This window comes from Pristis pectinata, chromosome 8 (assembly GCF_009764475.1).
Source record: "Pristis pectinata isolate sPriPec2 chromosome 8, sPriPec2.1.pri, whole genome shotgun sequence".
In the NCBI taxonomy this organism is placed as follows: domain Eukaryota; kingdom Metazoa; phylum Chordata; class Chondrichthyes; order Rhinopristiformes; family Pristidae; genus Pristis; species Pristis pectinata.
Genome location: NC_067412.1, coordinates 83,802,580 through 83,828,378, shown reverse-complemented (window position 1 = coordinate 83,828,378; position 25,799 = coordinate 83,802,580). Strand labels below are relative to the sequence as shown.

General features: G+C 39.7%; 1 protein-coding gene across 1 annotated transcript; it reads right to left on the bottom strand.

Moving 5' to 3' along the window:
* On the bottom strand, window positions 1-24,327 carry igbp1 (immunoglobulin (CD79A) binding protein 1). Its single transcript, XM_052022242.1, is given in 8 exon segments — window positions 1-876; window positions 6,222-6,334; window positions 17,188-17,252; window positions 18,874-19,072; window positions 19,190-19,379; window positions 19,382-19,435; window positions 19,438-19,499; window positions 24,058-24,327. Coding segments are annotated over 8 exon segments (1,062 nt in total). The 5' UTR covers window positions 24,297-24,327; the 3' UTR covers window positions 1-736.
* Window positions 24,328-25,799: the final 1,472 nt, after the last annotated feature.

Genomic DNA, 25,799 nt, shown 5'->3' with positions numbered 1-25,799 from the left:
GACTTACAGTTTTCTTTATTTGGCAACTTGCAGTTCATAACATGGGAAAACAGTTTATTTTAAACCAAAGATTATGAAGCAGGAAAAACATTTTCTACAATACTAAACATTCGCACAGATTATAGGAATTCAGATGACAAAAACTAGTTAATTCAGGGATTAAATACAGCTCAAAAATTCACGTTTTGCAGTTTGTTTGTTAACTAACATTAAAGAAAGTTGGCAAAGGAATCTGAACTCCTGATTTGGAGAATGGGAATAACATACAAGAGTTTTAGATTGAGATTGCCAGATGCTGCTTAATACTAAATTCAGAAATTTTACTGTAATTATATATAATCGCAACTCCAAGTCAATTGCTTATGTTTGTTACTCAGTTGGTGGTAACTATACATTTGTGCATTCAGTCACCTTTTCTCACTCTCAATGCTATTCATCACGTTACCATACTCCAAAAAAAACCACAAGTTTTAAACGGCATTTGCAACAAGTGCCTCACTTTGCTTTGAGCTAAGCTTCATAATATGGTCACTAAATTTTTTTTTGTTAAAAAGGCACTACCAACAATGTAATTGTTGACAACTCGGAAACCAATGATGACCTCACAAACAGACAGCGGCATACACTGCATGGCTGACACATCTATCTTGATATTGGTGCAGGTTCCAACTCTCAGTACACTTTCAAAGGCTCAAGGATGAGCGGTGAAACTTGAAATGTAGCCCAAGTAGAACAACTAACCCATGTTCTGCCTGTTGCCATATCCGCGTCTGTGTGTATCCTTCCAGTCATCCTTTTCACGTGCAATTCTCAGGGCCTGCTCATCATCCGCCTCATTATCATTTTCAGCTTCCTGTTCTCGATTTTCCTGATCAACTAGAAGAAAGTTTCCAAGATCAACTTAAATCTACCAATTACATACCTTCAACAGGCCAAGAACATAATAGGTTCTGAAACAGATGCTGTGGTTCTGAGATATATAGCAACGAAAAACTCCTCCACCTGAACTGAATTAGCGAGCTTAAATTAGCAAGAATACCAGTGTCATTGGACTGAGAAAAAAATAGCTTGGTTCCTGCCCCTAATCATTATATGACACAGTAGCAATTTATGGATGGATATTAGAATAGCTGCCTCATTTCTGTGGCTGTTTTTGAAAGTTAAACAGAAAATCAAATTTGACATTTCTGTGCAGCACTGGCAGATGGGATTTTAATCCAAGGTCCTCTATTTGGTCAGTGAAGAAAATATTTTGAAGTTGGATTATGGATTTGAGAAGCCCTGACAATGGTCACCAACAAGTATTAGAGAAAACTATGAATAGTCTGGTGGTTCCTCAGATCTGAAAACATTGAAGAGGAACTCTTAATGCCTCTTCAGTATGGAATTAGGAAACAAGGCACAGAAATTAGGGAGCATTCAAAAGACTCAGCATACTTAAGGATGAAGTGTGGAAGTCTAAGAGGGAGGTAATTTCTGATATTCAGGTAGAAATATTTATGGTATTACTAAAATCTGGCAGTACTAGGGACAGCAGGTCTTATCAATGAGAGGGAGCAAGGTCCTTAGCAACAGCATCTGAACCTTGGCTAGCACTTTAAAACTGTTAGTTCCCTTTCTCTATCATTATATCCCCATTGCTTATTGTCTCTCAAGTTTGTGGTTTTGCCCTAGAGTACCAAAACAATTTTTCATGTTAATAAAACTGAATTGATTGAAAATCATGGGCAGGGTATGTTAGATTTCCAGATGTACATACCTCTTGTGGTTTAAGGGTGGCAACATATAGTCTTCCTAAGATAAATAATTTTACATAACAGAAACAAATTCAATTAAAGGCTCAAGTTCATAATTTAAAGGCTTTTCATCAAAAATGGCTTTGGAGCGATTTTCAGTTATGCTGATGAACAAAAAAAATTAGAAATTTATGGAAATGTATGGCATAAGAGGTAATATTTCAGACAACTTTTGAACTTGCTATTTGAGTCTCCAGACTTGATTATTCCAGTGCATTCCTGGCCAGCTTCCCTTGTTCTATCCTCCATAAGCATGAAGTTGTTCACTTCATCCTACCCATGTTCTAATTTGCACCAACACCAGTTCACCCATTACTTACAAGCTTGCTGATCTAAAATGTCTTGCAATTAAGGGATGCCTTAGTTTTAAAACTGCAACCATTTTCAAATTTCTCCATACACTTGCTCTTACCTACTCTTTGCAATAACTTCCAGGCTTACAACTCTTTGGGGTATCTAGGCACAGATGGCGTCACACAGAGTTCAAAGCCAGAGATTGCCAAGGTTCCCCAACATTTGTGCTGAGGATATCAACTGCTGGATCCTGTGCTAGCTGATCAGAAATCAGACTGATTTTCAAAGGTTTTCAGCAATTGTATGGATGTCAATGATAAAGGTAATTTTCCTTGTGTGTAGGGTTTCTAATTAATAAGTTTAGCTAACTTTGGTTCTTTTTCAAAAAAAAAGTATTTTAAATTTAATTTTAGTTGCTTTTCAATATCAGAGATATTAAAAAGCTATTCAAAATTGCTCACAAGTTTGACAATCAAAGACGAGGATGGGACTATCAGTTGTCAAAGCTTTCATGGCATTTTGAAGGTACGGAGCTTCCTTTGTGTCTAGTTTGAGGCACTGGGTCTGCGCAAGCTGTAACACTGGAGTTTGGGTCTGGTATTTGGATAAGGCAATTATGTTCACGGGATGACTATTGGCAGCAATTCCAGCAGCAGGCATAAGTCAGTAAGGTTCAGCCCATTATACTGCTCCTGTTAAACTTCAGCTCTACAAGGCTTTAAAAATACAAAGTCTGCTAAGTGCTTTATAGTGGCAGATTTAGACAGCATACAAATAAACTGCAGAATACTGTACCTGGTTATTTTTAGTTCTTGGAAAACTCATTCTTTTAAGTTTTGTAAAGAACCTCAATGAACATTTGGAACATGTAATAGGAAATTGACACCAGGGATTTTAATTCATGCTTTATGTCCAAAGGTGTCCCATAAACTTTCTTAACTATCATATCCACCCGTGAGGCAACTTTCAGGGATCTATGGATATGGACACCCAGATTCCTCTGCTCCTCCACACTACCCACTACCCAGAATCCTGCCATTAACTTTGTACTCTGCCTTGCAGTTTATATTTCCAAAGTGTACCAGCTCACACTTCTCCAGATTGAACTCCATCTGCCACTTCTCAGCCCAGCTCTGCATGCTATCAATATCCCTCTGCAATCTTCGACAATCCTTCACACTATCCACAACACCACCAACCTTTGTGTCGTCTGCAAACTTGCCAACCCACCCTTCTACCACCTCATCCAAGTCATTAATAAAAATCGTGAAAAGTAGAGGTCCTAGAACCGACCCTTGTGGGACACAGCTAGTCATAACCTTCCAATCTGAATGTACTCCCTCCACCACAACCCTCTGCTTTCTACAGGCAAGCCAATTCTGAATCCACATGGCCAAGCTTCTCTGGATCGCATGCCCCCTGACCGTCTGAAGAAGCCTACCATGTGGAACCTTGTCAAATGCCTTACTAAAATCCATGTAGACCACATCTACTGCACTACCCTCATCAATCTGTCTGGTCACCTCCTCAAAGAACACTATCAGGCTTGTGAGACATGATCTTCACAAAGCCATACTGGCTGTCCCTCATCAGACCATGATTCTCCAAATGCCCATAGATCCTATCTCTAAGAATCCTTTCCAACAGCTTGCCCACCATAGACATAAGGCTCACTGGCCTATAATTCCCTGGACTATCCCCACTACCTTTTTTGAATAAGGGGACAATATTTGCCACCCTCTAATCCTCCGGTACCATTCCCGTGGACAACGAGGATTCAAAGATCCTAGCCAAAGGCTCAGCAATCTCCTCCTTCGCCTCGCGGAGCAGCCTGGGGAATATTCCGTCAGGCCCCAGGAACTTATCTGTCCTAATATTTTCTAACAGCTCCAACACATCCTCTCTCTTGATATCAAGATGCTCTAGAACATTACCCTTACCAACACTGTCCTCAGCGTCATCAAGGCCCCTCTCCTTGGTGAAAGTATTCATTGAGGACCTCACCCATTTCCACAGCTTCCAGGCACATTTTCCCACCTTTATCCCTAATTCGTCCTACCTTTACTCCCGTCATCCTTCTGCTCTTCATGTAAGTGAAAAATGCCTTGGGGTTTTCCTTCACCCTACTCGCCAAGGCCTTTTCATGTCTCCTTCTTGCTCTCCTCAGTCCCTTAAGTTCCTTCCTTGCTACCCTATATTCCTCAAGAGACCTATTTGATCCTTGCTGCCTAAACCTAATGTATGCTGCCTTCTTCCTCCTAACTAGTTGTTCCACCTCTCGTCAACCACGGTTCCTTCACCCTGCCATTCTTTCTCTGCCTCACCAGGACAAATTTATCCCCAACATCCTGCAAGAGATCCCTGAACAACGACCACATCTTCATTGTACACTTCCCTTCAAAAATGTCATCCCAATTCACACTTGCAAGTTCTAGCCTTATCGCCTCAATTTGCCCTTCCCCAATTAAATGCCTTCCTGTCCTCTTTGCTCCTATCCTTGTCCATGACAATGCTAAAGGTTAGGGAGCGGTGGTCACTGTCCCCCAAATGCTCACCCACTGAGCAATCTGTCACCTGACCTGGTTCATTACCTAATACTAGATCTAATATGGCATTCCCTCTAGTTGGCCTGTCAACATACTGTGACAGGAATCCGCCCTGGACACACTTAAACTCTGCCCAGTCTAAACCTTTGGTACTAAGCAGGTGCCAATCAATATTTGGGAAGTTGAAGTCTCCCATGATAACAACCCTACTTCTCTCCCCATCCCCAGAGTGTCTGCACAATTTAATTTCTATATCATGGTGAACACAAAATGGCATAATGCTACAAAACTTTAGAATGGTTTCTTCATTAATCTGGTTTAAAAATACTGCTCATATACGAGAATGATAAGTTGAAATGCTTCATTCTGCAGCTGAGAAGGGGTCACAAATATAAACGTTTAAATCAGTGCCATTCCACCACCTGAGAGCAACTCAATCTTAATTACAGAAAATAGTTTAAAATCATTTATTTTCTGTTTAGTTTGAAGTACACATGCCAGTACCTTGGTAATTAAAAAAAAATTCAAAACTTATGCATGTGCCCTTGGACACAAGAAATTCAGCTTAATTTTTTTTTCAAATCTTATCAAATCCATGCAAATATGCCCAATCAGCAGAAACTTCCAACTGTAAATAACTCCTCCTGGGGATGTGGGCAGGGCAGCAAAATATGTTAAACTAGAGAAGAATGTTGCAAAGATTTGATTTGTGTTGAACACAATTTGCACTTGTAATACTGAAATCTTTTGGTAATAGTTTGCAAATAGTAGCAGAATTGTACTTTAAAATTCCCTGCAATCAATGGGAACAATTGGCTTAGAGGACCTCTTATAATATATTTAAGGTGAAAGAGAGAAATCAAATGTCATATGGAATGCCGTTATTGATGAAGACTGCTTCTCGTTGCACTCCTTGATTAATGTGTTTATTAATGTATTTACTTTGTTAATGATTCAGAGATAGATCATCAGTAATTGAGAGTCTTGGTGAGATTCTGCAGTGCATCTTTAGGTGTGTGCCTGAACCTGGGAGAACATGAATCACAAACTAGAGGACATAGGTTTAAGGTGAGGGGGAAAATATTTAAGAGGGAATTGAGGGGCAGCTTCTTCATGCAAAGGGTGGTGCAAATATGGAACGAGCTGCCGGAGGAAGCAGTTGAGGCAGGTACAATCAACAACATTTAAAAGACACTTGGACAGGTACATGGATAGGAAATGTTTAGAGGGATATGGGACAAACATGAACAAAGGGGACTAGCTTAGATGGGCATCTTGGTCAGCATGGACAAGTTGGGCCAAAGGGCCTGTTTCCATGTTGCATTACACCACATTTTAACTGTAACATCTGAATGTCATTAACTGGTAGTAACATTGTGATGCCAATTTTTTTAAATGTTTTCTTTGATCTTACTGACAAAGGCTGAGGTAGGTTCTTTCTGAACCCTCTGGGGGTCAGAAATACTATTGTCAGTTCAAAGAGGTAATGTTTTAGCAAATACATTGCACTATAAGATTATGCATATGTAAATAAGAAGTGCACAGAATGAATCAAAAGCAACACTTTTGAAGAAAATATTCCCACCTGGATGACTTCTTGGAATTCCCTGATCAGGAAGAGCACCCTTCTTCTTATGCTGCTCATACCAATCATCAACAGTCATGGTTGGAAGGCTTGGATAACCAAGACCAAACACCCTAGAAACGAATAACATCAGGATGTTTAAAATATCAAATTACAACATCTATTCTGCTTCAGCTGGAATGGCAATCAATTGCATAAATCAATTTAAGTGCACTTATGCAGCTGATAACATTTCATTCATCGACCGGCAAACGGGGAGAAAAAGAGTAGGAATAAACGGGTGCTTTTTTTTCCTCGAGTGGCAGGCATTGCAGGGATCACTGCCAGGTTATTCATAAAATATCAATGATTTCGATGAAGGAATTAAATATAATATATCCAAGTTTGCGGATGTCGCAAATCTTGGTGGGAATGTGAGCTGAGGAGATTGGCATGATTCTGACAGATTGACAAAATGGGCAAATGCATGGCATATGGAATACAATGTAGACAAAGCTGAACTTGTCCACTTTGGCAGCAAAAAGAGGATGGCAGATTTTTTTCTGATTGGGAATGGGGCAGGTGCAATAAGATCTGGGTGTCCTTGCTCACCAGTTGATGTAGATAAGCATGCAGGGGCAGGAGGCTATTAAGAAGCAAATGGTATGTTGGCCTGCCTAGCAAGAAGGTTCAAGTAAAGGAGCAGGGATGTCTTGCTGCAATTATACACTGCCCTAGTGAGATCACACCTTGAGCACTGCGTGCAGTTTTGGTTACTTTATCTGAGGAATGATGTTCTTGCTATGAAGGTTCATCAGACTGATTCCTGGGATGGCAGGATTAACAAATGGAGAGAGATTAAGCCATATTTGGTAGATTTTTTGGAGGGGGGGGGAGAAAATCGGATAAAAAGCTACAAAATTCCATCAAGACTGTACAGATCAAAAGCAGGATGTCCCTGATGGTAGAGGAATCCAGGCCCTGGAATGACAATCTAAGGATAAGGGGATGAATCATGAAGGACTGAAATAAGGAGACACATCTTCACCTGTGAATTCTCTACCACAAAAGGCAGTTGAAGCCAAATTATTAAATAGATTCGAGTCTGTTGGTGGCGTTCCATGGACTAAGTCATAATTTGGCTTTAGTCCAAGCACTTTTCAATCTATTATTTACCACCCTTTAATAAGTCTTTTACAATACTGGCACAAGTTTAATCTTGATTTTTAAGTGTGAAAATGACCACCAGATCTAAAGCCTCTGCTAATGGTAAAGGTAGTGGAGAACAACCTACTTTGGAAGCTATTTCTAATCTGGACAGAAAGTTTGATCGGAGCTTTCCCGAATTGAAGTCCACTTTAAAAGACTTTGAAGAAAAGCAAAATACTCTTATCCAAGAGAATGCCAAACAAAGGCAATTAATTGCTGAACTCGACCAAGCTGGTAAAGAGAGAGATGCCAAACTCCACTCACTTGAAAAAGCCTTAATTACGACCAAGCAAAACCTGGAAAAGCAACAACAGAGGATCATCGACCTGGAAGGACGCAGCAGGAGGAAAAGTTTAAGGATCATCAGTTTTCCAGAAAATACCGAGACTGGTAACCCTACGGAATTCTTCTCTAATCTTTTGGTTGATGTTTTTGGCTCCGAAATGTTCCCTCATCAGCCCATTTTGGATAGGGCTCACAGAGCATTAAGATCTAAACCTGCTCCGGATCAAAAACCTCGGCCAGTAATACTGAGATTCCATTTTGTCAGCGTCAAGGAGCTCCTGATTCGTACCGCTTGTAGACGTGGGATGATTCAACTTAAACAACGGAAGTTTCGAATAGTTGAAGATTACACCCCAGAAGTTATGAAAGAAAGGCTGACCTACAAACCAATTATGGCTCGTCTTTATCAAAGCAATTATCATCCTGCATTATTATTCCCAGCAAGGCTGCGAATTACACTGCCTGATAAATCTCATAAATGGTTTAACTCTATTCAAGAAGCCGAGAATTTTCTTTTGAATTAGCTCTTAATTTAGAAGCTAAGAAATTGCGGAAGAGACATAGTGTTTTTTCCTTTGATTTACTACCTACTTGTTTTATTATCTAATTAATTTTTAGATTTAAACCTTTCTTTTTCTTCTTTTAATATTTTTAATGTCTGTTTTAATAACAATTAAGAATTTAACAAAATAACTGATTGTTTGCTTTCTTTTCAAAAAAATTATTAAACCGTATTTTTTAACTGTCAGCTGTTAATGCCCTTTGGCTCTGTTTCAATCTCACAACTATGTTGCGAGTTCGTTATCTCTGTTTGTATTATGTTGTTCATTTTAAGACAAAACATGGGTGGTTTATATTTTTTTTCAATTTGGACTATTGCCACCAATAGAACAGGGGTTAGTTCAATTAGAGGGTAGCGTACTGGCTGCCTATTGGCCAGTTTTCGGGCTGTTGGGGGAGGGGGTGGGTTATTTTTACGTTTTTTTCTGGGCTAAACTACAAATTTTTCTAAATTGTCATCACATCCGTTTCCTCTGAATTTTTTTTTACTTCTTCCTGTTGGTAAGACTTGGAAATATTAAGATTAACCCTTTACATACCATATTTTTTTTAATCTGTTAAAATGGATAAGACTATTAATTTTATTTCATAGAATGTTAATGGCTTAAATAATCCACATAAAATGTAAGAAGATTTTTAAAGTTTTTCATAGACTAAATGCTCAGATTATTTTTGTTCAGGAGACTCACATCAGGAAGAAAGATAATCAATGTTTTTTAGATTTGGAGGGGTCAACAGTTCCATTCGAATTCACAAGGAAAGGTGAAAGGAGCTTCTATTTTTATACTCTTCAATTTCGTTTGTTCATCATGAGACAATATCAGGTCCAAATGGTAGATTTTTATTAATCACTGGTCTCCTTCATAATAAAAATGTTGTTATGGTTAATGCTCATGCACCCAATGTATATCACGCTGAAATTTTTAAACATCTGTTTGTATTATTTCCTAATTTAAATGAATACACTGTGATTATGGGTGGAGATTTTAACTGTTGTCTAAACCCTTCCATGAATACATCTGTATCAAATCCTGCACTTCCAAATAAATCCGCTGTCTTTACTAATTCGTTTTTAGTTGAATCTGGAAATTTAGATGCTTGGAGATTTCTACATCCATATGATAAAGTATTTTCATTCTTTTCTCATGTTTACTATAACTACTCGAGGATTGATTATTTTTTTTATTGATGCTAGATTAGCTCCGTTTACTATGGACTGTAAGTATGATGCAATTGCCATTTCTGATCATGCACCATTGATTTTATCAATTAAATTACCAGATGTATCCTTTGATGTCAGACATTGGCGATTTAATCCTTCTCTATTAAAAGACTCAGATTTCATCCAATTTATCAAAGAACAGATTTCATTTTTCTTTTTAACTAATTTTACTGAAAAAATTTCCAGTGGGATAATATAGGATACTTTTAAAGCATATATTCGTGGTCAAATTATTTAATATTCCGCTGGCTTGAAAAAACGAATTAATAATTAAAAACGAATATTGGTTGACAAGATTAAAGAAATCGATAAAAATTATTCTGATACTCGAATCTGGAGCTTTTTAAAAAGAGAACAGAACTCCACTTACAACATAGTTTATTATTAACATCTTTAATCGAAAATCTACTACTTAAAAACAAAAGTCAATTTTATATACATAGTGACAAATCCGGTAAATTATTGGCCAACCAATTGAAAGCTTCTTTATCTAAACGTCAGATTCATAACATTTGTAATACAGATGGTACCTACACGATAGATCCTGTTCAAATCAACAAATCCTTTCAGGAATTTTATTCTTCTTTATACTAATCAGAATCCCCTGAGGATCCTACATCAATGTATGAATTTTTAAGAGATCTGAAGATTCCCCAACTATCTTTAAATGAACGTTCTACATTAGATGCTCCCATTTCGGAGGAAGAAATAAAGAAAGTAATATTTTCAATGAACTCGGGTAAAGCACCCGGCCCTGACGGATATACAGCTGAATTTTTTAAAGCCTTTTCTGATATTCTTGTTCCCTGGTTAGCCAAAATTTTTAAAGATGCCCTATCAGTGGGTAAACTACCACAATCTTTCTATGAAGCAACTATTTCTTTAATTCTTAAAAAGGATAAAGATCCCACTGATTGTGCATCTTATAGACCTATTTCTTTATTAAATGTAGATTCAAAAATATTTTCTAAGATATTGGCCTTTAGACTGGAAAATGTTCTCCCACAAATTATCTCCGAAGACCAGACAGGATTTATTCAGAATCGTTATTTACATTTTAATATCAGGAGATTAATAAATATTATTTATACCCCTTCATCTCAAATTCCAGAATGTGTTGTTTCACTAGATGCTGAAAAGGCGTTTGACAGAGTCGAATGGGAATATCTATTCACTACACTTCAAAAATTTAATTTTAGCCCTAAATTTATATCTGTGATTAAAATGATTTATTATACACCTATGGCTTCAATACTTACTAATAATCAAAGATCTCCTTTGTTTAGGCTTTTTCGAGGTACTAGACAAGTTTTCCCGTTAAGCCCTTTATTATTTGATATTGGTTTAGAACCCTTGGCTATTGCACTTCGGGACTCTTCAAATGTATGTGGCATTACTCGCGGACAGATGATTCATAAAATATATTTCTACGCCGATGACCTGTTACTTTATATTTCTAATCCGGAGGAATCTATCCCCGCAGTGCTATCGCTACTAGATCAGTTCAGTGTTTTTTCTGGCTATAGACTAAATCTTAATAAGAGCGAACTTTTCCCATTGAACATGCAAACCCCAATTTATAGCTAATTATCTTTTAGATTGATAACTGACTATTTTATGTATTTAGGTGTTAAAATTACGAAGAAACATAAGGACTTATTTAAAGTTAATCTATTGCCTTTAATTGACCATGTTAAGCAATTATTTACAAAGTGGTCTCCACTGTCTTTATCATTGGTAGGCCGAATTAATGCGATTAAGATGAATATTTTACCACAAAGTTTATACTTATTTCAATCGATTCCAACTTTTGTCCCGAAATCTTTTTTTTGACACTATTGATTCTAAATTTCTTTCATATATTTGGCAGAATAGAAACCCAAGGTTAAGTAAGAAATATTTACAACAAATAAAAACAGGATGGTGGTTTGGCCTTGCCTAACTTTAGATTATACTATTGGGCAATTAATATTAGATATTTATTTTTTTGGATACAAGATTCTGATGTAATTCAACGCCCCAAATGGGTATGCCTTGAGCACCAATCAGTTCTTGACTTTTCATTAGTTTCTATTTCAGGTGCTTCACTCCCTTTTGCACTTACCAAGAAGAGTAAACATACGACTAACCCAATTGTTAAACATACAATACAAATATGGTTTCAATTTCGTCAATTTTTTGGATTGAAGAAATTTAATTTGTCAAGTCCCATTCAATCTATTCTTTTTCTTTCATCCATCCAGAGCTGACTCAGCTTTTTTCCATATGGAAAAGGAAGGGAATAGTATGTTTTCGGGATCTATTCATTGATAATTGTTTTTCATCTTTTGAACAATTGTCTAATAAATATAATTTGCCTGGATCATTCTTTTTTCGATATTAGCAGATCAGAATTTTTTTAAAAACTACTATACCCTCTTTTCCGACACTTTACAAAATTGAATCTACAGAAACAAAAATATGTCTTAATCCTTATCAGAAGGGCTTGATAGCAATAATTTATGATTTAATTATTAAAATACGTCTAGAATCTTCAGACAAAATTAAGAATGAATGGGAAAGTGAACTCCAGACATCTACACCAAAAGAGACTTGGAAGAAAATTCTTCATTTAGTCAATACATCTTCAATGTTTGCCAGACAATCGTTGATACAGTTTAAGGTAGTTCATAGGACCCATATGTCCAAAGATAAGTTAGCTTGTTTGTATAACCATATAAATCCTATATGTGATAGATGTAAATCGAATGTGGCTTCTTTGACACATATGTTTTGGTCCTGTCCTCTTCTGGAAAAATATTGGGAAGACATTTTTAAAGTTATTTCAAACATATTGAAGATTGATTTACAACCTCGCCCTATCACTGCAATATTTGGATTACCAAGGATAGAGTCTGGCCATTTATCTCCTTCCGTTAACCGTATGATTACTTTTGTTACATTAATGGCCAAAAGATCCATTTTGCTTAAATGAAAGGATCCAATACCCCCGACTACTTTTCAATGGTTTTCTCAAACTATATCATGTTTAAACTTGGAAAAAAATAGGAGTGGTACTGTTACTCCTTCGCTTCAATTTCAAGATATTTGAAGTCCATTTATTCAATATTTTCACATGATGTAGATCCCCTTTCAATAACTTCACAACTTGTAGGAACAGATTTGACGACATAATATTGCCCTGTTTCTACTGAGAAATTTTATCCCAGCTTTTTTCTCTTCTTTTTGTTGTTTGTTTTTTTTTAAATGTTTTTTTTTGTTTAGTTTATATTGTTTATAATTTTTTTTATTATTTGGGTTGTTTTTTAAAATTTATATAATAAATCTTTTTCTTTCCTTTTTTTTATATTATATTCATTTACTAAGAGATCGTTGGATCTACAGATTTTTTTTATATTTTATTGTTCTTTATGATTATATATGCTATGATTGTTATCCTGATCTCTTTGTATTACATATATAAATATTGATGCTATATATCAATCTGTATTAATTTGAAAACTAATAAAAAGATTGAAAAAGAAAGAAAAGATTCAAAACAGAATTAGTTGTTCTTGGGGCTCAAGGGATATGGGGAGAAAGGAGGAATCTGTACTGAATTTGGATGATCAACCATAGTCATATAGAATGGTGGAGTAGGCTTGAAGAGCTGACTAGCCTACTCCTACTTTTTATGTTTCAATACCCATAATGTGAAAACTGCTACAAGATGGAAAATGAAAAAAAAACTAATTTATAGAACAGCTCACAATTGCTTTCTTCTCATTAGATATTTCTAAAAGATGGCAGCCCATTTTCTGTACGTACTTTTCCAATAACAATCTCAAACTAAACCCACTGTCCAGTCATTTCCCAAAAGCCCCGTGTCTTATTCTGTTTCAGATTAGTTTGTCTAGTTTTCCCCTAAATGATGCAATGGTCTTCATTTAATTCCCACCTAGGCAATGTATTCGATGCTCCACCAATTTCTTTTATAAAGGAAGTACTGATCCTTGAATCTTCAACCTCAGACAGTATCTGTTAAAACTGGAGGAAGCAGTGCTTCTCAAATTTTAATAGCGAACCATATTATAATTTAAAAAGTATTTATTAAATCTTCACTTCGGCACAAGCTCCAATAGAAATAGCTTTGTTTTCTCAGATCTCTACTTATATTCTTTTTCTGGAATCATACAGTTAAATATGCCCCGAAATAGTTACAATTTCAATGTTCACTGCAATGAAACTGTATAGTATTCTAATTATAAACTTGAGCTTCTTTGAAGCAGCATACCTTTGCACAGCATCCCCAATTTAAAAAAACTCCAAAAGGTCACTGCACCGTCATGGAATTAGGTATTTGAACTCCATGGTCTTTATGTATATCCACATGTATCAATATCTTCCTACTGAGTCCATAGTCTCCATTGTCTCAGAAAACATGGCTGCCAGGGAGGGCTCCAGGTAAATCTGAAGTGCAGGACCCTAAGGCCCCCTCTCCCTACTATCCTCCTGAATGATCTACAGTCTCTAGAAAATAAAATTGAAGACTTCTGAGCAAGACCGCAGTACCAGAGGAACATCAGGGACTGTTGTGTATTCTGCTTCACAATGACATGGTTCACCCTCAGCACTCCAGACAAAGCACTCCAGTCTGAAGGCTTCACCATCCACTGCATGAACTGGACGGTGGCATCAGTTTTTTTAAAATTTAAAGGTAAAGGCAGCAGCGTTTGCTTCATGATTAACTCATCGTGGTGCACAGACGTGGCAGTTCTACCTCAGTCCTGCTTGCCCGACCTGGAACATCTGGTGGTCAAGTGTTGTCAGTCCTACCTGCTGAGGGAGTTCTCCGCCGTCATCCTGGTAGCAGTGTACATTCCACCCTGGCAAACATCAAACGGGGACTGAAGGAGCTGAGCACCGTGATCAACAGTCATGATACAGCACACCCTGATGCCTTCCCAATCATGGGGGGTGGGAGTTCAACCAGGCTAGCTTGAAGAAGTCTCTGACCAACTACCACCAACGTGTCACCTGCAGAACTAGAGGAGCCAACACACTTGATCACTGTTACACCACTATCAAGAATGCTTATGGTGCCATTCCACGCCAGCACTTTGGCAAGTCTGATCACCTGGCTGAACTTCTACTCCCTGCACATTGGTAGAGACTGAGCACCGCAGCACCAGTGGCGAGGACTGTGAAGGTATGGTCAAAGGAGGCGGAGGAGCATTACAGGACTGCTTTGAATCAGTAGACTGGACCACATTCAGGGTTTCATCTGCGGATCTGATGAATATGCTACAGCCATCACCAACTTCATCAAGACCTGTGCGTGCCTTTGAGAACATACCGAGTTTTCCCAAACCAGAAGCCCGGAATGAACCAGGAGATTCGCAGTCTGCTGAGGGCTAGATCTATGGTGTTAAAGAACAGCGATCCAGAATCCTACAAGTCCAGGTATGGCCTACTGAAGGCCATCATAAGAGCGAAAAGGCCATTCCATGTGAAGTTAGAGACACAATTGAATGCACGACAGCTGTGGTAGGGTCTGCATGCTATTACTTTCTATAAGGTGAAACCTAACAGCATAAATGGCAGGGATGCTTCTCTCCCCGATGAGCTCAATGCCTTTTATGCATGCTTTGAAAGGGAGAATAACACTACACCTGTGCGAATCCCCACAGCACCTGGCAACTCTGTGATCTCGCTACCTCTCAAAGGTCGACATCAGAACATCCTTCAAGAGGCTGAACTCTCGCAAGGTGTTAGGCCCAAAGGTGTACCTGGCCGGGTACTGAAAACCTGTGCCGACCAACTGGCTGGAGTGTTCAAGGACATCTTCAACTTCTCACTACTGCGGTCTGAGGTTCCCACCTGCTTCAAATGGGCAGCAATCATACCGGTGCCCAAGAAGAGCAGAATGAGCTGCTTTAATGACTACTGCCTGGTAGCATTCACATCTATTGTGAAGTGCTTTAAGAGGTTGGTTATGGCCAGAATTAACCCCTGCCTGAGCAAGGACTTGGACCTGCTGCAATATGCCTACCACCATTGTAGGTCTACAGGAGACACAATATCACTGGCTCTCCACTCTGCTTTGGAGCATCTAGACAACAGCAAAACATATGTCAGGCTGCTGTATATCGACTACAGTTCAGCATCGAATGTCATCATCCCCTCAGCATTAATCAACAAGCTTCAAAACCTGGGCCTCTGTACCTCCCTCTGCAACTGGATCCTCTTCTTCCTTATAGGGAGACCACAGTCAGTGTGGATCGGTTACAACATCTTCTCCTTGCTTACAATCAACACAGGCGCACCTCAAGGATGCATGCTTAGCCCACTGTTCTACTCTCTCTACACTCATGACTGTGTGGCTAAGCACAGCTCAAACACCATCCACAAATTTGCTGATGACACTACCGTTGTTGGTAGAATCTCAGATGGCAACGAGGTGATGTACAGGAGTGAGATTGATCAGCTGGTTGAATGGTGTTGCAACAACAATCTCGCACTCAATGTCAGCAAGACCAAGGAATTGATTGTGGACTTCAGGAAGGGGAAGTCGGGAGAACACACACACTGGCCCTCTTTGAGGGGTTAGCAGGGGAAAGGGTGAACAGCTTCAAGTTCTCAGAGGATCTATCCTGGCCCAACACATCGATGCAATCAATAAGAAGGCACACCAGTGGCTCTGCTTCATTAAGAGAGATTTGGTATGTCACCAAATATTCTTGCATTCTGACTGGTTGCATCACAGCCTGTTATGGAGGCTCCAAAGCACAGGATTGCAAGAGTCTGCAGAGTGTTGTAGACTCAGCCAACTCTATCATGGGCACAACTCTCCCCACTATCGAGGACATCTTGAAGAGGAAGATGGCATTCATCACGAAGGACCCTCACCATTCGCGTCATACCCTCTTCTCGTTACTACCATCAGGGAGGAGGTACAGGAGCATGAAGACCCACATTCAGTGATTTAGGAACAGCCTTTCCCCCTCCACCATCAGATTTCTGAATGGTCCATGAACATTACCTCATTATTCCTTCTTTTTTGCACTATTTATTTTGTAGTTTATTGTAATTTTATGTCTTTGCACTGTATTGCTGCTGCAAAACAACAAATTTCACAACATACAAGTCAGTGATAATAAATCTGATTCTAATTCCGTTTCTCCTCCTAAAATCTATTTAAAAAGACAAATACACAGTAAGTTATTACTGCCATCAGTCTGGCCATTCCAATGACCTATCTATGCATTTTCTAATGTTCACATTTGGCAAAATTCCCAATTCTAAGTTATCAGCTAAATTGGAGAATCAAAGTGAGAGATGGTTTTCACTATGTCTACTTATATGCGTTCATTTGGTTTTAGGCACAATAAAATCACTTTAAACTTGACTTGGCCAGGACAAATACAGAAAAATACAAAATTTGGGTAATGTATATGAATGCCAAAGAGACAAGATTGAGCTTGACTGGTTTTTGCCACTCAAACAAACCTTATAGATTGATAACCAAATGTGGAAAGTGGCCACTCTGCTGAGATGATGGAATAACAATGGAGTTGTTAAATCATAGCACATAGTAATCCTTTGGGAGAAATGTCAATTAGAAAATCAGAACAAACAAAAGAAATACAAGTTCTTCACTAAACTGTAGATATTTAAATGACAGAATTTAGCATAGACAGGATTTTTAATAGCATTCTTGTTTAGACTTACTTGGCTTCAGCTGCATTCCGAGTAAGGATAAAAGGTTGCATTGGGGGTCTTTGTGGTCGAGTAGCCTGAGGCTGAACAAGGGGGAGAAATGACTGTCACAATGACTTTGTCACATTGTAATATTCACTGAAAATTTGACCTATTTAAATCTTAATCCAAACTCATTTAAAACTTCAGTTCATATCTGTAGAGTTATACCATTAAATTCATGAATTGTGTTTGCATTAGAAATGTTCACAATGCTTAGAACTATTATAAAACTTAAATGCTTTGTTTACATTTACTTTAAAGAAATTTCAAGATTGCATTCAAAAAATTAGCTCTGCAATGAATCTATTTTATACTATTTCTTTAAAAAAAAAGTACACTTAGTTTCTGAGCATGGGTATAGAAGAGTGATCTTGTAGTTCTTGTTTTCCTAGTATTTGCTCGATTCAATAGAAACAATAGGTCAAGTTCAGTGTTGATAGGCCACAAGTCTGCACCTAAATGGCAATATTGATTGGGTGGCCAGCATTATAATACAAGAATATTATACAAGAGACAACAGAAGAAACAGAACCAAAGATAGTCTTTAAAAAGATGTGTTGGGTAAATGCTTGAAAGTTAAATATTCAAAATGTAATGAAAGGCAAATAACCTTTTTAGTGTTTGTATAGGCAACATGAGCTTTATGGTCTACTTCTGTGTTGTAAAATTCCTTCATTATATTACATCACAATAAACACTAATTGCTCCCATGTCTAGTCACGATCACCCACCAGCAGTATTTTACACTACTGCAGAACATGCAAGGATCCACACAAGTTCCAATGTTAGAAGAATGAGAGGCATAAATCTTCACAGTTCAAGAAGAAATACTATAACATTTTCACACCTGCTTTACCAAAACCCTCTGATATTTCTGGCAGTGCATCACAAATTTCCCAATCTCAGTTATGTCATTGCAAACAACTGAATTCATGCCACATTATGGAATGGCTACTTTCCAGCATGAGACCAGAATGGGACAAGGCTACTTCACCAGACATGGAGGAAAAATATTAATGCTAAGCTGAAGATGGGATGTTACTGGAAATGGAGGAACTTTGGACTGAGAGGTAAAATTATAGTTGCGAACTTGGAACCTTAAAGCACTTTAAAAGAACAAGCAAATTTTGTAACCAAACCAGTAGTAAAAAATTGGAGATCTAGCTGCCCGCAAGTTACACCTAAGTTGAGCTCCAGGTACACTTTCTTTATTTCCTTAGCTTTCAGAATAACTTACATTTACGTTGAGTCTTTAATATAATAAAATGTCCTATGACAGGTATATTATCAAACAAAATTCAACACTGAGCCCACATGGAAGGATTTGATCAAATAAGTTTAAGAAGAGACAATTAGAAAGGGTGGAGGAGGGAACCTTTAGCTTGGGCCCCAAGAAGGTAAAGACATAATTGCCAATGTCTAGGTTTACGACCTGGGACTCTGAAAGAAGAGTTTCCAAAGATTATGGCCTTATCGAGGGAACTGCTGATACCTACAGACTGTACAGCAGGAGGAGTTTAAAGGGATAGAGTTTTAAATCTGAGGGGACCAAGGCATACCCAGGGAAAATTTTTGTTTTTTAAAACACCTATTTTCATTCCCTCAGTTTTCCTACACTTTCTTCAGCTTGGAACCCAAACAGTAAAACACAAACACTTACTGGTTTAGTTCCCTCCATTCTTTTTAAATTTGTATTTCTTGATTTATGCTCTCAATCTCTTCCAGACTTGTGCTTATCCACTTTTGTAAATTCAATAGATAAAATTTCCTTGTCTGCTCATCGTCTGCTTTTCCACTGCAGATAACAGATTTAATCTCTTTTAATTTGGCTTCAGTTTCTTTCTTCATATTATACCTGGTTGGGATGAATTAACAAAGTAAATTATGTGTTGAGTATTTCTACACAAGTTGCCACAATCATTCATTTATTCCAAGATTAGTCCCAGAGAACAAAATAATATTAAAGCAGTACCTTTCAATTTTAGCCTGTCTTTTTGCTGCCATGGAGAATAAACTGGATTGACTTGAAACAGTAGGTCTACTGGGATCAGCACTTGCTTTGTTACTTTCTTCTTTATTTTCCGTCGTTTGGGGGAACTCAAATGTCATAACGTTATAATCTTTGCAACGCTGCAAGAAGTCCATGTAATAGACTTGGGCCTTTGTATATGCTCAAGCCGCTTTGCAGAATTCCCTAGTTTCATTGTAAGAGCTCCAGTAACACAGGCAGCAACAGATACTTAACGTCAGAAGTGGCAATTTCTTCCAACTCTTCATTTCGACTGTAATAGAACAAAAAATCTTCTAAAAAAAGTCAAAGTAATGCTAAGTTATCCAATTTCACTTTTAAGTCAACACTACAATAAAACAATTTACTGCAGGTGGGTAGTTTGGGAGGTGGTGCACTCTTTCCACTGCTTTATACTGAGCTTTCGTGTGCTCCTGGAAGATGGCTCCAAGATTTCCAATGTTATCGTTCTCCACTGATTCTCACAAATTAGTAGGATGTTACACACTTTCTAGGAAGCTTTGAGAATATCCTCAAATCATTTTCTCTGACAACCAGGTAATTTCTTGTGTTGAGGATGGAAGAGAGTACTTGTTTTGGGAGTCTGGTGTTGGGTGTGCAAATGACATGCCCTGATCATTGGTGCCAACCACGTATGTAATGAAATGGTTATATAGCACTTTCAAGTGTTAACATGAGATGAGAACTATTACATAGGGCTGTCTTTTATCTTCATTGACCATTAAGTACAGCAATTTATTTGTGTGAATTAAAATATTTCAAAAACCCTATATGAATTTAGTTTAGAAAAAAAGCACAAACAGGGAACACATTATAACAATACTGGCTATTTACAATTAACTGAATGTTTTATCCCAAACCAGATTCACTTGAATAGCTTTCATTTTGCAACTGTATTCAAGTTGCCATGGCTTGGGCTTGGACAGCAAGCTGTAGGGTGGGTGTGGCAGTGGGTCGAGTGGGTGATGTTAGTGGTATTCGAAACCTATGAGCTTAGTAGAGGATATTTTTCTTATATTTTGGAATACCAATGGAGCTCCAGGAGCTTTAAAGCAGGCATGCTACATTTACATTTTTGTATTCATGGATGACAATGATGTAAAGTAATAAACTAATACCAGCATTCTCAGAAATTCCAAAAACCATATTTGCAGATGACTAAAAAGTCCTATCAACTTTCCACAGTTGGATATCTAGTGCAATTTTGGCCATGGTAGGTCAAGAGGCTTAGATATGATGCATATGCCATCAATAATTTTTTTTTACTTACTTGCCTGCATGCCCTTATGCAAGCACTAAAGATACAGCAGGAAAACAAAGTTGTGAATCAAATCTTTAAAGCTAATGAAAGGTAAATGACCAAAATATTGGCTGTTTCTCTTTTTTCCATTGACCTGTTGTAACTTTATAAATTTTGGTTATAGTATTAGAGTTCAATTTATGGCACCAAAACCTTATAGTAATATTGATGGAAATATCAAGCAATCATGCAGCAAAGAAAAACTATACCACAGTTAACATAGTGGAGCTGTTTGCTGATGTTAGGTGGTTGAAAGTGCTTTAGTTCCTCAAATGTATGGTGATGTTTAACATTTACTGAAGTGGTCTCAAAAGACGCCAGTAGTAAACAATGCTATAAAGAAAACCAGAAACACTAACTACCAACAAACCAGACATCTCTTCAGAATATGACAATCTCAAACTAGTCAACTTGTCAAGTCCTTGAAAAGCAAAAAAAAGATACATGTTGGAAATCTTAAATAAAAACAGAAAATGATGGAAATACTCAGCCAGTTAGGCAGCATCTGTGGAGAAAGAAACAGTTAACTTTTCAAGAGAACTGGAAAAATGTAGAAAACAGGCACATTTTAAGCTGCAGAGAAGGAAAAGGGATAGAGAAAACAAAGCGTATGTGTGATAGGGTATAGACCAAGAGAAAATGGATGACACAGATGGGTGTCAATTGAGAGAGGGCAGTGAAGGCTTGTTAAGGACATCTAATCTGTTCGGGGGAGGGCTAACTACTGGAAGAATAGAAGTGAAGAGGTAAAAGGGCAGGTACTGCTTCTCCTGCGGTTGCCTGAGACAGTGCCATAAGAGTAGTTTTGGAGAATTGAAGAAAGTGAGCCAATAAGTTGGGGAAGGAGCATTCATAATGTAAATAGGGAGACGTGGAAGATGTGTCTGGTAGTGGTATCATGTTGAAGGTGGCAGAAATTACAAAAGGTGATCTGCCAAACGTGGTGGCTGGTGGAATGAAAGGCGAGCATCCTTACACACAGAGATAGGAGGTATTTATAATAGCAAACAAGGAATGACATTAATAACAGAATACCTTGAAAAGAATAAGGATTCAGTATGGATTTATAAAACCAAATTTCACATTTCACTAATCTACTGGAGTTCTCTGTGGATGTAACTAGTTGAATATATAAGGGGAAACCAGTGGATTTGGTGTGTTTGGATATTCAGAAGGATATTGATAAAGGTTCTTATAGGAATTTGGTCAGTAAGGTTAGAGCACACAGAGTTGAGGATAATATACAGATGTGGATTGAGAATTGTTGATATAAAGTAAAGAGTGGAAGTCAACAGATCTTTCTCAGGTTGACAGACTGTGACCAATGGGCTAGCACAGGGCTTGTGCTTGAGCCTAGCAACTCATGATCTTTATCAATTATCTGGATGAGGGGATCAAATGTTATACTTCCACCTTTGCTGATGATATAAACTAGGTGGGATTGAGAGTAGGGAGAAGGCTGTAAAGAGGCTTCAAGGGGATAAAGAAAAGCTGGATGTTAAGGGAACAGGGATAGTGCAGGAAAAAGGGCACTGAAATAGATGATCTGTCATGATCTTGAGAAATAGTACAGCAGACTTAAGGGGCCAAATGGCTTACTCCTGATATTTTTTTTAACATGCTTACCACAAAGGGAATCACAGCTTTGCTTTGAGTGGGAGGAGGTGGGAGAAAAGTGTCAGATATGGAACAGAAGCAGTTGAGAACCCTGTCAGCTATGATGGAGAGAAAAATGAAGCCAGCTCAGAAAAGCTGGTGTAGAAATCACTGGTGTCAGAAAGATGCAGCAGAGCCTGAGAAACTAGGAGAATGGAATGGAGTCCTTACTGGAAACAGGTTGGAAGACAGCTGAAGGGGATCTATGGGCTTGTAATGGATTTTGGTCACTAACTTATCCCTTCAGATGAAAATAGATAAGTCAATAAAGGAAAAGGAAAAGTCAGAGAGCAGGGGGGAAATTGGCAATAAAGTTGATGAAAAAGATTGACACATGGGATTGATGCCCAAGGTTGGGATTGCTATCCCACAGACTACTGTGACATGAACATAGCCCAAGGTGACTTCAACATTGACTCTGGATCATACAAAATCTGATGGAGTCAAAGTCAAGCCACACAAAGTAAATCTTCTGCAGAATATCACCTAACAACTAATACCAATCAATCTCCAAAGGAATGATGGGGTTAGTTATTGGTACTAACATGGATGAAGATCTGAGAGAAAACAAGCGAAACATTCTAAAAGGGGGAGTATAATATCACTCTTCATAAGCTGACAAAATTGGTTCAGTCCCAAATGGTATGGGAAACAGCATGCTATAGTCATCCACCTGTGACTTCAATCTCACTATCTTTCCTTATTAGTCACTATAATTGACCCAGTATCAGTTTAAGATGACCAAAGTACAATTTGTGATGATAAAGTCACTTTTCCACAATCCTTCATTGGGAACCGCCAGGGTGGTGTACGAACCCTAACCACCAACGTAATGCTATTATGGTGCCAGCGACCCGGGTTCAATTCTGGCCACTGTCTGTAAGGAGTTTGTACGTTCTCCCCACGTCTGTGTGGGTTCCTCCGGGTGCTCCGGTTTCCTCCGGGTTGCTCCGGTTTCCTCCCACATTCCAAAGACGTATGGTTTAGGAAGTGTGGGCATGCTATGTTGGCACCGGAAGCATGGCGACACTTGCGGGCTGCCCCCAGAACAATCTACGCAAAAGATGCATTTCACTGCGTTTCGATGTACAGATGACTAATAAAGATATCTTATTTTATCTTAATACCAAGTAGGACAGGTTAAGGTTAAATCAAAACTGAACTTCCACATTTGGAGTGGCACAATGGCACAACTAGAAAAAGTGCCCAAGTTCAATCCTGATCTCCACTGCCGTGTTGAGTCTGGACATTGACCCAGTGAGTTTCCGCCAGGTGCTCCAGTTCCTTCCACATCCCAAGACGTGCAGAACAGTAGGCAAATCCCTGTTGCAAACTGCCCTCTCCCCACCTTGTGTAGGTGAGTGATTTGGGGGGGGGGGGGTGGTGTTTAAGGTAAAAAATTGAATGAGTATAAACGGGTGTTTGCTGGATGGTCAGCGTGGACGGTAGGCTGGAGAGCCTGTTTCCATGTTGTATGACACTAGGACCATCAGGTGACTCAACATCACTGTAGCCTCAGGTATGGCGTATTCCCCGATTGCTGATCACCACATCGAGGCAAGGGAGGTGGATTTCGGCTAAATACATCGAGCAGAAAAAGTTGGCCGGAAGTCCACAGGTGGGGTTTTCACTGATTACAGCGTTCGGGGGGATCAAACACCCAATCCTTCCGATAACAAAGGCTTCCACACTCGTCACCTGTGGAGGCCACCACACCCCCACCCCTCCCCTTTTCGGCGACAACACTTTAACTCCCTACTGGTGGGCGACGGCTGTCCCTAGTTCGGGATGCACCGTGTTTCGGTCGGCGTGGTGCTGTGGGTGCGCAGCCCAGCGGCGGGCAAACTCCGGTTACCTGAACAGGTCCAGCTGGTTCACCATGCGAGTGGCCTGCTCCAGCAGCTCCATCCCCCGCCGCACCTTGCGCTGGAAGGCCTCCGAGTTGGACGACTCGTTGCTGTTCTCCACCTCATCGTGCAGCCTCCAGCCGTTCTCGAAGATGTCGGAGAGCTTGGGCGTCTCGGCCGGCTGCGCCTGAGAGCCCATCGCCTCCGCCTCAGTCCCGGCCTCTGCCTTCCCTACAACCGCCGCCATCACTAGGAGACGGAGGTGGACCCTCACTGCACATGCGTCAGTCAGCCCTGGGTGGGGTCAATGCCACCTGGTGGTGGGAGGACCACATTTACCGTCAGGCTCCAGGCCATTGGGGGTTGGGGGGTTGGGGGGGTGGGAGTGGTGTGTGGGGGGTGGGGGAATCAATGCCACCTGGCGATGAGAGGAGCACATTTACCGTCAGGCTCCAGGCCATCAGCAGTGGTGGGTGGTGGTGTGGTTGGGGGGTGGGTGGTGATGGTGGTGGGGTGTGGGAGTGGTGTGGGGGGTGGGTGGTGATGGTGGTGGGGTGTGGGAGTGGTGTGGGGGGTGGGGGAATCAATGTCACCTGGCGATGGGAGGAGCACATTTACCGTCAGGCTCCAGGCCATCGGTGGTGGTGGTGGTGGTGGTGGTGGTGGGGGGGTGTGGGGAGGGGGTTGGGGAGGGGGGTGGGAGAGGTGTGCGGGGTGGGAGGTGGGAGGTGGGGGAATCAATGTCACCTGGCGGTGGGAGGACCATATTTACCGCCAGGCTCCAGGCCAGGTGTCCCATCGCACTGCTGCCTGGCGGTTGGAGGACATTCACACTGGATGCTCACCGATTGCATCGCCCACGGAGAACGGTGCGCAGTCTGCATCTCCCGGTTGCCAGTCACTTCAACTCCCCCTCCCACACTGTCACTGATATGTCAGTCCTCGGCATCCTCCACTGCCAGGAGAATTCCAAGTGCAAACTGGAGGAACAGCACCTCACTTTCCATCTTGGAACCTTGCAGCCTAACGGCATGACATTGAATTATCCCACTTTAAGTAATCCCTACACCCCTTCCCCACAAACCCACCCCCTACCACCTTGCTTCTTCTTCTCTTTCCTAGCCTCTTTTTTTTTCTACCTTTTTTTACCTGTCTCTCCTTACCTTTGACCCATCCCCCAGTGGATCTGCTCTCCCCTCCTCCCCTGCACCTGCCATCACTATCTCTTACCTGGATCTACCTATCACCACCTTGTGCCCACCCCGCCTCCCCTCTTTTGTCCACCTATCACTGTTCTGCTTTTCCCTCCTATATATTGGGCTTCCCCTTTTCCTATCTTCAATCCTGAAGAAGAGTCCTGATCTGAAACATTGACTGCTTGCTTTTCTCCATGGATGCTGCCTGGCCTGCTGAGTTCCTCCAGCATCATCGTGTTTTTCATCTAGATTCCAGCATCTTCAGTCCTTTATTTCTCTAGTAGAACAGTTCGTAAATGTGTGAGGTCTTTGAGAAAAAAAATCACTTCCAATTAAAATGAGTGCTGGTATGCAAAAAAAAACAGAATAAAGTGAAAAATGGAACATAAAAGATAAGAAATAGAAGCAGTGGTAGGCCATTCGGCCCTCGTGTTTGTTCCGTCATTGAATAAGATCACCTGCCGTAACCCCATATTCCTTAATTCCCTTAATATCTAATTTTTAAAAATCTCCATCTTTACATTGAGCAACTGAACTGCCCCAAACCTTTTGGA